This window comes from Anopheles gambiae, chromosome 2 (genome assembly GCF_943734735.2).
Source record: "Anopheles gambiae chromosome 2, idAnoGambNW_F1_1, whole genome shotgun sequence".
In the NCBI taxonomy this organism is placed as follows: Eukaryota; Metazoa; Arthropoda; class Insecta; order Diptera; family Culicidae; genus Anopheles; species Anopheles gambiae.
The window spans coordinates 112430190-112444427 of NC_064601.1; the positions used below are offsets into that span (position 1 = coordinate 112430190).

Sequence of the window (14238 nt, forward strand, 5' to 3'; positions counted from 1 at the left end):
CAGGCGGTGTACCCCAACTATTATCGGAAACATTACTTTTACCGGTTAATGTGGAAGGCCTTTTCCTTCCTATTCCTCCACGGCTCGCAGCAATAAATAACTCGATTGGAAAAATTAACCTACCATCAAATGATTGTTAATATTTCGATCGTACGCTACCCAGCGCTACCCCGTGTTTTGTTGAAGGTTAATTTGTTTTTAATTTTCCGTCGCGACTTATGCTCGCGAATTGTCGCTCATTTACTCGCAATCAAAGCTTCCCCAAAACCTTTGGGCGGGAACGATTCCTTTCCTACCCTTTTCAGTGTGGATAATTTCGATAATTGAAAAAAGAAAGTATTGCTTCTATTTTCTCCTACCCCGCAGTGTCTAGTGTCTTCGGAAGTCGTCGGGCCGTAGGGGTCGGTGATGAGCCAATTAGATGGGAGTCCTGCATTTTTTGTTGGGCTTGCTGTTTTACCACCACAGCCACCAGTGAGATCTCTGTTGTATCGCAGGGTGTGTAATTAGCTTTATAATACACCCTAAGGGTGTGACCACCGAGATCGTGATTACGGCACGCCTGCTGAATGGGCGTCCATTGTTCCTTCCAAGTCGGCAAGGCACGGACGCGGAATCGGGCCGGGTTTGTTTGATTGTAAACCTGCGCGTTGATTGATTTCGCTTGTTACGCTTCATTAGAAGAATTTCGCAATTGCCCGTCAAATGAACCGGTATCATTTTGAACAGCGCGTTTAGTGCCAGCCGTAAACTCACAATCTCCGCTTCATCATAAAAAACCTGTCTAATTATACATCTCTCGTGTTTATTTGCAGAAAATGACAACGCTTCGGCTTATTGCGATAGCCACCTCCGTGTGTGTTCTTTTACACGTGGCGCACTGTGAGCCAAACTACCAGCCCCAGCAACAGCCGGGCGGGAACGATTTTAGTGGCGCCGGTGGAGGCGTAAACACCGGAAACGCACTCTACGGTGCACCAAACCACCAACAGCAACTGCAACCGAGACCCTATCCACCGGCCGGACCTCCCCCACTACTGGCTCGCTTTCGACCGGCGAACCAAGCCACTACCCCGGCTCCGACCTTCTTCCAGCGGATCTCGAATTGGTTTTCCTTTCTGGGCGATGACGGTGGTGACCGACGGCAGCAGCAGCAACAATCGCCACAGCAACAACAACAACTCCAGCCACAGCTGCCACAGCTTCCACCGCAGCGCCATTTACCACCACAGTACACCGCACAGCCAACACCGTCCGTGCAAACACAGCAACAGCTCCAATTTCAACAGCAACAGCAACAACAACAGTTTCATCAACAATATCAACCACAACAACCACAACAGCAACCAATACAGCAGCAGCCGTTTCCCTATCCGTTTCAAATTCGCAACGGAAGTCGGGCGACCCAGCTCGCTCCCCAGCAGCAGCAGCAGCATGTCGTTGCTGCAGGCTTCCAGCCAAGTGCCCCCGTACAGGAAAGTTCAGGCTCGAGCTACCATGCTGCGATAGCACCGGGGGTACATCAGCACACGTTCGGGCCGTCCACACTGCAGCAGCAGATCGTACCGCAGGCGAACGTGTTCCGAGACCCCGAGCCAACAACGGGCAGACCACCCGTCGCGAACATTGGCGAGGTAAACTACCATCCGTGCAACAATGTTCCTTGGGTACCGATAGCACCTCCACCCGAGTATCCAACGGCTGTTGGTGGAGTTGGTGGATCTATTCCGGCTGCTGCTCCTCCTCCAAAAGTGCCTCCAAAAGAGTTTCCAAGTGTGCCGAATCGACCTCCACCGATCAAGATACAAGTAGCACCGAAAGGACAGGTACAATCGGTTAATCCTTACTCTGGTGCTTCGGGAGGAGCACTTGAGCCGGCCATTATTACAGCGGCACCACAAGCCCAGCAGCTGATCCAGCTCCAGCTTCAGCAGCAACAGCATCAGCTACAAAACCTGCAACTCCAGCAACTTCAACTACAACAGCAACAACTTCAGCAGCAACTCCAGCAACTGAAAACGACCACCTCCAGTACAACGGTTCCTCCCGTGGTCCCTGTTGCAGCACACTTCATTACCAAAACGCCCGATGCAATAGTGACTGCTGCGCCTTCTTCCACCCTGCAACCGATCACGCTGCGCCAAGTCTCTGCCTCTTACTTCACCAACAAAGAGTACGCACCGCCGGCTAAGCTGTTGCCGATCCAGAACGAAGGCAAACCGCTCGCTCCAATACCGTTGCCCAACCTGAGCGCTACTCCGATACCGCCGCTTTACACGGCCGGCTCGTTCCACAGCGATCCGTACAAGTTCTATCGTCCCTACCGTCCGGTAGAGCCCATCCGAGAGCTTGGCCACGGATATCCGACCTCCTCCAAGTCCATGTCCAATAGCTACATCCGCTACCCGCACGATCCGGCCGGCAAGAATGACTCCATCTTTGATGTGGAGCAATTTGCATCTTCTGCCTCGTCGTCCATCTACACCACGGTGGCGTACTCGAACGGTGAAGACTCGAAGCCGGCAGCATCGGAGAAGCGTAATGTGGCCACGAGTAGCAATGGAAGTAGCGGTGCCAATATCCCACCACACGGAGGCAGCAATGGGGATGACGCTGAGTACGACTCGGAAGAAGACGATCAGAACTCACCGATCATTCGCACCACGATCGAAGTTTCGAGCATTGTGCCTCAGACAAGGTACTACGGTTCAACGACTACACCAGTTAGTCCTATCTCGAGCACTACGACACCGCGTCCCGAGCGGTACAGTACCTATCCGGCACCGGCGCCGTCCGATCTTGGCAACGGTGTGCAGATTATTTACTCGGCCAATCTGCAGACGAATCCTCCAATCAGTCCGGTAAACAATCAGCTAAGCGAAGAGCAGGAGGAACCAACTGAACCCGCGGCCCAGCGTGTTGTTCAAACTACGACGGTTCGGGCCCCAACGACCACAGTGGACCCGGAAACAACACCTCCAACTGACATCTACACGGAACCGTTCCGCATCGGTTCCAGTCTGCCGATGGAGTTCCAGAAACAACCCAGTCCCGAACCGGACAGCCAAACGGTGGTAACAGCCTCGCCGAGTGATGATCCTCCATCGACGACGGCCACTCCACTGCCCTCCTCACTGACGGCAACGTTCGGCGGGTATCAGAATCTAATGTCCACGAAGAAACCGAAACAAATCCAGATCATCATACCGTACAATACGTTCAAAAAGCCGGAACCATTTAAACCACTCCCACCTCAGGAGAACCTTGAAGACTTGGACTACAACGCACCGGCAGAGTCGAGCATCGTTACGTCGAAACACGCGGAACGCTCCGGACCTACGCCACCCTCGGGTAATGCCATCCAGCAGTCGTCCAAATCCAAAACCCGCTTCATCGAGAACGACTCCGTCAAGTACTTCCAATCAACTACCCATCTGAAGGAGATCCTGCAGAAGGAGACGACCCAACCGTTCATGAAACCGCCCACGAAAACGCCACAAAAACCGGCCAAGGTGAAGAAGGTTCGCCCGATCGAGATCTCCAAAGAGTCGAAACCATTCACCGTGCGCATACCGAAGATGACACCACTGCCACCGGTCGTAAGCCTAAGCAGCCTAATCAGCGTTCGTGGTGGTATGGAACGACACACCACACCACTGCCCGATGAGGGCAGCAATGCTGCCGGAGGAGGCTCACGAACTCCCTCCCCACCGATCGCCCTGTCCAAGTACTCGCGACCCGTCACGCCCCACTACGTTAACGTGACGCGCGTCAAGATCTCCCCGACAACCTACGCACAAAAGTCGCGCACGACCATCTCGCAGCTGCTGCGCACGACCAAAATCATTCCCAAAGGTCCCAAGCTGTTCGGAAACGATTTGCTCGTCTCGGAGACGGTCCGTACGGTCAGGCCGCCCCTATCGCCAGCATCGACCACGTATCAGCAGCATCGCCGTACGACACTTCTAACAACCTCCTCGACCACACCGCATACAACGACAACCACCACAACGACGGAACAACCGCCACCACCACCACCACCCCCGGCACCGGTGCATGAAGATCCGGCCGGCGACAACACGGTCGGCCCCATCTACGAGCGTACCATCGACTGGGACATTGATCCGAACGAGCTGCAGCGCAAGATCGACACCTGGACGGAGCAGGAGTTCGGGTCGGAGGACTTTGCGCGCAAAGCCAGCACGCTGTCGCTGCACCGCGTCACCAAAGCGATACCGTGGGAGTTCCTCACCTCGACCATGCTGCCCGCCCTGCACGACAAACCGGGCAAGAGTAGCCGGTCCGGCTGGCAGCACGTCAAGATTGCCATATCGCCAATAACGAAGGAAAAGATCTACGTCGTTACGCCGCAGCCCTGGACGGTGGCAGCGGTGCCACAGCCGCATCATTCCCACCATCATCGCAACCATCATCACGAGCATCATCCAGCGTCGTCGCAGGTGCTCGAGGAACGGAACGGGCGTGTGCTGACGCCACGGTTCAGTGTGCGGCCAACGCCACTGTACTACAAGGGCGGTGGCATCTACCAGACCGGCTCATCGACGGTGGATGTTTCACCGGAATCTGGTAAGTTCCGGGATGGGGAACCGTTTTTTTTCAGGGAGGAACTAAGGGAGGGACTACAGAGTGAGCTACAGGTGAGCTACGGAATAACATACTCTACCACATCCAGTTAAGAAAAAAGCGTATGCAATGACTTACAGCACAATCTTGCCGATGAGTATTGGTGAAACTTACCTAAAACGAGAGAGAAAGAAAGAGAAAAGACGAATGGAAAAACATGATTAGATGCGTATTAACACTGTAAATGTACACAAAATGAAATGATTTTTCGCGGAAATGAAATGTTTTTAATTTTGGCAATGTCACAATTCTTTTATACTGCCATTCGTCTACTTTCCAGTGAACGATCTGCTGGAGCAGAAACCGAAGCATCGATTTAGCATCAGTAGCAGCAGCAGCAGCAGTAGTAGCAGTATGGTGGCTGCCGGCACTGGGACAAAGGTGAAACACCTGCTCCAGCAGCGAAAGTACGTCCGGAAGAAACTGCCCTTCGGTGGTCCGGGCACGGGCCGACCCAGTTCCAGCCGGGAGGACGTGTAGCTACGGCCAAGGTTGACAGCAACCAGAGTGGAAGAGCACAAGACGGAAGAACGACTTTAAGCAGGAAATTACCACACGTACCAAAGGCCGTTCCTACAGACTAATGAGTTGAGACAGCAAACGAAATGCAACCAATAGGGAATAGGGTGTGTGGGTTTGTGTGCAGTTGCGTACGCACCGGTACGCAAATAAGCGTTAGAGCAACAGATAAGGCGCAAGCTTACACTAGATAAATGAAACTAGGTAAATATAAATCAATGGCGACAGGGCGAAACCAACACAGTGCCGGCCCATTTGTCACGCGGTGGTACAAGGGACCATCGGAAATAGAGACATGGGTTTGGTTTTTAGCCGTCACTCGATTGGTAATTAGCGTGCAAGCGCTCTTTGGAGCTTCCAGCCAACGCGGTATACATACACCAGGGGGTCTTGCTAATGGGTAAGGTTTGCATAAACGCATAAACATAAAACAATACTTTTAGTCTGTGATTGATAGGGGTGTAGTGGTGGGATACGAAGAAGAAGTAAGTTCCATGATGGTGCAACACATCGGTTCATAAGGTTGTATAATTGGGATAAGGTTCCTTTCGCAGGCCCGGGGGCATTAAAGGTAGCAGTTCGCGGCTCGCAGTGGCGTGGCTGAAGACTGTGCGCAACCATCTTCACCACGAAGCACGAGCCGCACTCGCTCACCTTTCGTTATGATTAACTGACTGAACGCAGATGAAGAGTGGCGCAAAAAAAAACATTAGAAAATAGACAAACGAAGGTTAGGAAGCAAAAAAAAAACGATGCGGGTTCAATGAAAGTGCGTTTGAATAAATGCGCTAATTAGAAGAAGGCGGAGGCAGCTTCATACTAACTAACAAACCCCTCCTGATGATGCTTGGGAAAAACAACCGCACATCGGTGCGGTGGGATGTGAAATGTGCAGCACCAACGATTGGGGATTGGAATAATTGGCTGAAGAAAGTGAGAGGAATTAAAACAGAGAAATATGAAGTTAAGGGAAAAAAAATCATCTATTGAAAGCGAACTTTTTCGCACAAAAGTGAACAACACAGGGTGGTTAGACATTAATTATGGGGTACGCCGTTTGATAACCCTTACCCCGAGGCGTCGACGTTGAATCAGTCAGTTTGGGTGGCAGATAGAGAGAGAGAGATAGAAGGATTGGATTTGTAGAAAATGATGTATATTATAGGGAGGATAGAGAGGCGAGCAATAACTTACGAGCGATATTGGGGAAGCTATTTAACGAATTAATTTAATACTTTGAGCGTAAGTTGGGGGGAAAACAACCTGCGTGAAACCCTGTACAGAGGTGTGAGTGTGTAATGGTAAATAAATCGTAACATGAGTCAAACAACGTGTAACAAACAAATACAGCCTCTCTTGCAATGAATTTATAGGCTGACAGGAGCGATTTACTCGGAAAGAAATAAATATGGTCGGCTAATTATTATTATTTTAATAGAAGAAAATAGTAATAAGTAAGTAAAGAGTAAGAGTGTTTCTTTTAGTCGAGCCTGAAAACGGTAGATGAAAACAAAACCACAAAAACAAAACAAAGCTAGACAAGACATACGCATGAGCAGACGCACGCACGATTCGACCGAAAAGAAGAAACAAAAAAAAACAGACACAAACAATCAAACAACGTGGGAAAAGGTGGGTAGAAATTTGCAACGCCACATAATAATAAAGAGAAAAACTAAAGTAACCAAGAACGGGATAAAACAAAACCACAAAACGAACATAAACCATGATGAAAAAGGAGAGTGAGAGTAAGAGAGAGAAAGAATTGGGGGGAAAACCACACTAAGCGACTAATAAATGAAAACAAAAGTATTAAATTATTGCGGAATGTGAACTGGCTGTTGACTGCGTGTCTTTTCTCTTTGTTTGCGACCGTGTGCACATCCCTCCATCCACCATTCCCCTTTGGGTTATCATCTGCGGGTGGAGGTGAAAGGTGAAAGAAAGCTTCAGCGGAGCGGGCGCCTCACGGGAGGGAAATGAAATCGAAAGCGAATGAAGCAAAGTTCTCACGCATCATTTTGCGCCGCTAAAGAGAATGGCTTGGTGGGGTCTTTGTATGTGTGTGTGTGTGTGATGAGTTTTCCTTCCCATTGTGGTGCTGGTTTTCCCGCCTTTGCTGTAATTCTGCTGTTTTTTACGCTGCTCTTCCCCGCGAGATGAACTTTAACCCGCCGGTAGAGGGCGTACACGTGCCTGCGTGATCGGCGTGTCTGCGGATGATCGTCATGGGGCGGGCGTGGATGGTTATGATACTATCAATTGTTCGTCCAAATTGAAAGCGAGAAATTGGAAGCGTTGAAACATATTTCATGCTTTCTTTGTTTTAGTTTTAAAGCTTTGCTAGAGCATTGTTGGGGGTCAATAGTTCAGTACGTTAAACAAGCTATATGGATTTGCTTCAACGTTCCAACGGGCTTCAACGTGACCTGCAACGAAAGGATCTTATTTCTTCGACTCCGAATGCACGCTTCTCTTTAACCATTAAAAATAAACTTCCAAAGAGGAACCGCTGGAATTCCAACGAACTGATGCCAATGCCAAAGTGCAGAAGTGGCACAAAAGCTTACCACCAATCTCACAGTGAAACGAGATAATTGCATCGCAATAGAATGGAAGACGCAAAACGAACCGAACTCCACACTTTGCATACTAATCAACCGTCACCAAACCGTTGGAAGCGAATGCTAACTGCTCCGATTGCTCCGTTGCTTCTCCGTTGGCCAGTGCGATCAATAATTAGTTTGTTTAATCGAAATGACCTGGGACTGCAATTAAACCCAACATTCAAAAAAGAAACACGAGTTCATCTAACACTGCACAGGGTGTAGTGAAAACTTTACCAGTGAAGAAAAGCAGTTTGGTCGATTGACATCGCAGGCGAACACCTTTTGCGGAGTGGCGTTGGTAGCCTTTCCTTGTTGAACCAACCGAACGGTGGCGTGATAAGATAAGATTTTCAGCAAAGGAAAGTTGCCGTTTTTCTGCAGAACAGTCAGAGCGGGAGTCGGGGAGTCTTAATTACGGCGGGAGTGCAATCGTAGAGGTTGTGGTTTAGAGAACGAACGGTCTTTTGGTTGGGGAAAGGTGATTATTTTGTTGTCCAACTCACCGACAGAAAGTTTTCGAAATCGATTATTGCAATTTCAGGTTTACAGAAAAGAAGAGGTGGGTAAACAGGAGTGGATGGTTTTAAGATTGATAGGATGTTATTGAGCAGCTTACGGATAATCTAAACAATAACAGGAAAGTTCGTTGGTTCGATTAAGAAATTCCCCTTTCCAGTCAAAAGTATTGTGTTAATACAAGAGAAACGTTTTAGGTGTTTTAAGTAAATAAAAATGGTTGAAAGGGATTGATTGTTTGTGGATTATCAGTCAGTGATTCAATTAAAGCGTTGGAAAGAATTGAAGGAACTTTATTCAAAGAAAACTGTGCTTTTATTCCAGGTTCGTATTCTACTCAAAAGGGAAAACCATTCACGGTGTTCGATCGTTGAATGCTTTTGAAACCTTCATAACGCTATTCAGAATGTCCCCTTTGTGGTTGTATTATTTAAATGAGCGCTAAAAGATACACTGTTTGCATACTTTCAGGCGTTTTGATGTTTTTAAGCGTTATTCGAGGCATTTATCGTTGCTATTCTTTTCAGAAAGAACTACAAAACGTAAAATAATACAACCAACAGTTAAAAGTTCATCAATCGCACATTAGCACCATCTGTGCGTGGTATCACCGTGGTAGCGCATTTAAATTACCAGTGGCAAATGATACTGGAAAAAAAGCATCCGACCAGCTGATAGACCAGGCTGCAACTAATCACACGGCAGCAAAGAACGTGCTAACTCAATTTTTCAAACGCTCCAAGAAAACGTCCCCGGTCTGGTCAGCATGCGACATAATCCGCATTCAACGCCGTTCCTCCCTCAGGGCGTTTGTCGTGAACTAATTACAATCACACTAATGGTCGCTAAATTTCTGCAATTAGCAACTTTATCTATCTGCGAAGATCCAGTGCACCCGTGGTCCGTGCCGGGAGCTACGATGAGAAGGGGATATAAAAAAAGTAGGAATCAACGGTACGCAAAACTCTCCTAACGACACAAAACCGTTGACATCTTTCCACTGGGCTACACTGATTGTTCATCTTGTTTTTTTTTTTTATTTTGCATCGGTAGTACACACCAGGTGGCAGGTGTGTACGTAGGGGAAGAGCAGATGGAAATAAATTTATGTTTTTCAAGTTTGCAAAATCTTATAAGCGTCTCCATCTCGCGCCAACTCCTATCGCCAACGCGATTTTGCACTGATGCAATCATGGACCTGCCGGCAGGAGCTACTGTTGTTCACGCTGACCAGCACCGTTGGATCTGTTGCTATGGTTATTAGAACGAAGCACACCTTTGGCGAACCGGTGGAAAGCTTTCGTTTCGAAAACGACGGTGCGCCAAGTAAGTTGAAGCCGCTGGCACTGACGATAAACTTTTTAATGGAAATTGGATGCTGGAAGCCCGGTCAGCCCGGAAGTGCACTTCCATTCGTTCCCTTTTGCACACGCGGCCAAGCTGGTCCATTCCCCGAAAAGGCACAAACAACACACAGCGGCGTATAGAGCACAGCAGCACAAAACTGTGCATCATTAGCATTGCGCCGTGCATCGATGGAGGATCATCGATCGGGCCCGTCTATACAGGAGGTTTAATAAATGGTTGATTTTCTGCTTGACCGAAGAGGTGAGGAGGTTAGTGGGCGCATTTCCAACCCGGCCATTTTCCAACCGATTCGGTTGTGTACGTGTGTAATGCTTACTCAATCGAACGTGAGGGATCGATATTACAACCTCCGTATTACCTAAGCCCTTGGCTGTTATCTGCCCCGGTATCGTTCAAGCATCGTTGTAGTGCGTCGTAAAAGCGACCGGAAGTGGTCGATGGAAAGTCGATGCGAACAGTCCAGGGGGTAGGCCGGAGCCGAAGGACGCTTTTCCGGCTCGATGAACAACACGGCATCCGGTACGGTGGCATCATCATCATCATCGTCATCCGATGAAGCCTTCGGCTCGTCCTTTCTGGTGTGTCTGAAGTGCGACGAAAAAGGTTTATTTTTATCCGCACTCACTTCATCAAGCCGTGTTGAGCCGACACAGTAACGAAGGGGAGAAAAAAAACGAGCAGCATCTTATTGCTCTTATTTAGTTAAAGAGATTTTACTTTCGATAGTTAATGGAAAGGACTGTGAAGAAATTGGTTTCTTCTTATTTCAAAGCTTTCTATTAAATATTATTTTTAAAGATTTTGTCAAGAGCAAGTTGTCTGCCCACTGGACGGAGTGGAAATGAAGGGATGACAGTATCTCTACTGATGCTTGAACGGTTCGTGTTTTTTGTATCACTCTCACACCGGACACTAGGTGACAATATGTTCCGCTTCACTGGCACGACCGGCCAAGCAACGTCCGGAGGGCTTATTGTGCGATAAAAATAAACGGTTCCGTACGAAATATTGCTCCCAAAAAAAACAAAAACTACCCTGGGGTTGCTTGCTACATGCCCATCGTTATCTGGTATGGTCCCACTTACCAGCCCGGTGGTTGCCTAGTCCGTCAATTGGAAAATTGGTATCATCGGGATTTACGAGCTTTCTGTCTGTTTCTCTTTCCGGTAAAATCGAACCAACACTCGAATCAATCGATAAATCAAACCCATCGCTGACCGACAGTGTTCGCGTTTTAAAAATTCATTCCCTTCCCGGGAAGTTCCGAATGATAAATTTCATTTGTGGCAGAACTTTTAAAAGCAAAACACGGTCAAACATAAAGCGTTGGACTCTCTCTCTCTCTCTTTCCAATGGAATGGTGGGGCGTGTGATTGGAAGTAACGCGTGGCCGTGTTTGTTAATTTTCCTTTCGCTTTATTGTGCTCGCTCTCCAGTGGCATGGTACTAAATGACGAGAATAATCGTCTTCTGTCTATTGGGGGGAGGTATAAGAAAATTGGGGAGTGAGATGCTACCTCGAAAGTAGATAAAAGTTTGACACTTGTTTCCGTTGGATAAACACAGCACAAGAAGCTCTTCGTGCTGCTGATGCTGCTACTGCGCTATAACTCGATCTCAATATTTGATGGATTTTCTTCCCTTCGAAACGACTTAACTTCACTTAACCTTCAGAATCGCGTGGCTGGGAGGCCGAAAAGTTGACGAGCATTGTTGGGTTGGTAAATTTAATTAAAACATTACAACAACAGTTAAGCAACTGTTGCAAAACACGGCTGAACCCCGAACCAGAAGAAGGAACGCCACGGATTTGATCCATCCCTTTCCTCTCTTTCTTGGTGCTTTTTCTTGTGTGTTCGGATAAAGTTAAGCTTTCTTGCGAAAGTTTACCACCGTTGCTTGCAGCGATGTAGGCGTGTAAGGGGGTCGCTGGTCTTTGCGGTTGCACGAGCACCGGCGCCTAAATGTGGAGTGTCGAGGCTGGCGTTTGTTTGGGAGAGTGCAGTGTGCAGCGCACGGGTTTCAAAATCGTGTAACGGCTCTAATTACTCGCAATTTTGTTTTGTTCCGGTGCAGTTGAAGGGAGTTCGATGGAGCAGAATATTTTTGTTTTATCCACCGATGTGAACTTTACAGTAATGACTAGAAGCACTTGTGTAGAATAATATAGTGCTCGAGTTTCACGTAAGCGTTACTAGGATAATCACACAAAATAGAATCAAAGAGATGAAAACCTCGTTGAGAATACTCTGCATTCTATCTATCACGAATGCTGCACGCTTTTCATGGTCTCATAAAGCACTTTTCACTGGGGAAAACTATTTTCCACTATTTTAAAAACAAACCACAAAACAACCAACAAAACCGAGTTTATTTCTGGGTAAACTATACCCATTTTTGCATAGTTTCCACTCACATTACTACGCCACTGAATGTGTGTATCCCGCTTCAACTCGACCTACTTAACCAACGAAAAAGAAATAAACTTTATCCTGCGGACGTTTTTTAGGATGCTTAAGAGTAAACTTAATCCCCCTAACGAAAATAGCAACGTCAAAAGGGTATCCTTTCCGAAGGGAAGGGGCTACAACGGCTTAAGGGGAGTTGCTTTGATGCTAATAAAAAAACACATGCAACATTACACTTACATGAAAGCTCTCTTTGTGAGGACGAAATTGGTAACGGAAGCAAAGAACCTGGAAACCCTCTCACTAATTCCGTATCCATGACAACAGAGTAGCGTTACATCGCACAATGGGATATGGTGTAATTCAGCTCAAGTATGCTATGGAATTTGTGCATTTATTTGCTCTGGCTGCATGCAAATTGTACTGATCTAGAAGTGAATACATTGCTACTGGAAACCGACATACCGTACAATCGGACGAGTTGAATTAATAATGCTTTAGATGAGCAAAATCCCTTTTAATTTTGAAAAAAGCCGGAACTAAACCCTTGCTTGACCTCCTTCAACCAACTAACAAGTGTACCGCTTATCGTAACATGTGTCACCGGGCTTTGTAGCGCTTGCAACACTTACACTTGCCTTATCTCGTTACGCACACCGTGCCAAATTAATTGCCATTAACTATTCTCTCAGAACCGAACCGCTAACGAGGACCGTTACCAGGAAACCTATTCTACACGTGGCTCTAAAAGTTCCTCTTTGAAGCGTTCGGCACTCATGCTCGAGATCCGGCCGGGCATAGGATTAGCACTGCCCCGGGGTTCCACTCAAACGGAAAGAGCGCATCGCCACCACAGAGCTAGCAAAGGAAGGGGATTAGATTTTTATGTCCACTAATTTAGTGTGTGTACGTCTTTAAGGGTGGGCTTATGCACTCAATCTATTAGCAGGAGAACCACCCCGGAGGGACCATCGGCAACTGAGGGACCGTTGATAAAAAGCAACATCCATTTGCGGCACGATTTGTAACGAGCGTACTTAGTATCTGAACGACTTCTGACACGGTGAATTGCAGGTAGACAGTCAGTAGACAGTGATCGACACTGCCCCCAGGGGATAATTTGTGGAGGATCTAAGGAAGAGCATAACGGAGCTCATTTTTCCAAGAAAGTGAGTCTCTTTGCACTCGAGAGAAACAATCATGACAACGATTTCAAACCGATACAAATCGTTTAAATATATTGAATTGTTTGAAATCCCTGCTATGATCGGCTTAGGACATCCTAATGCCATCTTGCAGCTCTTCAATGATCACACATTTCTCCACACCTCCGTGCATTACTCACGCTTCACAACAGGACACTATAAATATCACATCAACCAATCAGCCATGCACATTAGGTCGTTTAACCAATTAGCCACCAGCCAATCCAATCCGAACTACTAAAACGTGCTCAATAATCGTGGAAAAACGCACGCGACCTGTGACGGTATCGAATCGTATTAGTCGGATTTTCCACATCATTGCTTTTTCTACATTCTACTTTACGCACTCAGCTCACTGGCACACGACTGTCGACGGCCGGGGGGAGCTGGAGCCCGTCAACGAGCGACACCGCACAGAAGTATCGTAGAAGAAGGGACATGGAAATATGGTAGCACTAGCAAAACGGCACAAGGTTTCATCCAAACGAACGAAACGAACTTTCCCACGGCTTATCGATTCTGTCCGTTCGCTGGTGTACACAACGGCTGGCTCAATCCATCGATAGTATATGTTCTCAATACTATCACCCCCCACTGGCCGGGAAATGGGCCATAGCTAATAAGGATGTTACGCTAGATCGATTCTTGTCTGCGCTCTTCTTGTCTTGGCACAAAACACAGCAGCGGGGACGACGACGGTATATTCAGATTGCTTCACACACTTACTTAACTTCATTTCAAACAAACGGGATTGCATAGCGAATAACCTCGGTATAATGTATGCAGGGAAAAGATGACTCGATCTATGCTGCTACAAACGTGTCTTCAAACCCGATCCGACAAACCCTCCCAATATAGCGTGTAGATATTGTACGCCAGAAACCCATGTAGCGACGGCAACAGCAACAGCAGTTAGCGTGCCCGTGTCACGGGTAAACATGCGCCATCCCAAGCTGTAGCTCCAGCTAC

At 47.6% G+C, this 14238-nt stretch overlaps 1 protein-coding gene across 22 annotated transcripts in view; it reads right to left on the reverse strand.

Moving 5' to 3' along the window:
• The window catches only part of LOC1269950 (high affinity cAMP-specific and IBMX-insensitive 3',5'-cyclic phosphodiesterase 8), a 130486-nt gene that overhangs the window by 41710 nt on the left and 74538 nt on the right, over positions 1-14238 (reverse strand). For 8 of the 22 annotated variants that reach the window (XM_061642250.1, XM_061642245.1, XM_061642248.1 and 5 more), the window contains one exon: positions 4723-4758. The exons of the other annotated variants lie outside the window; for them this stretch is intronic. In XM_061642250.1, coding sequence (XP_061498234.1) covers positions 4723-4758 — 36 coding nt within the window. The remainder of the gene's footprint in view (positions 1-4722; positions 4759-14238) is intronic. 22 annotated transcript variants of the gene reach the window in all.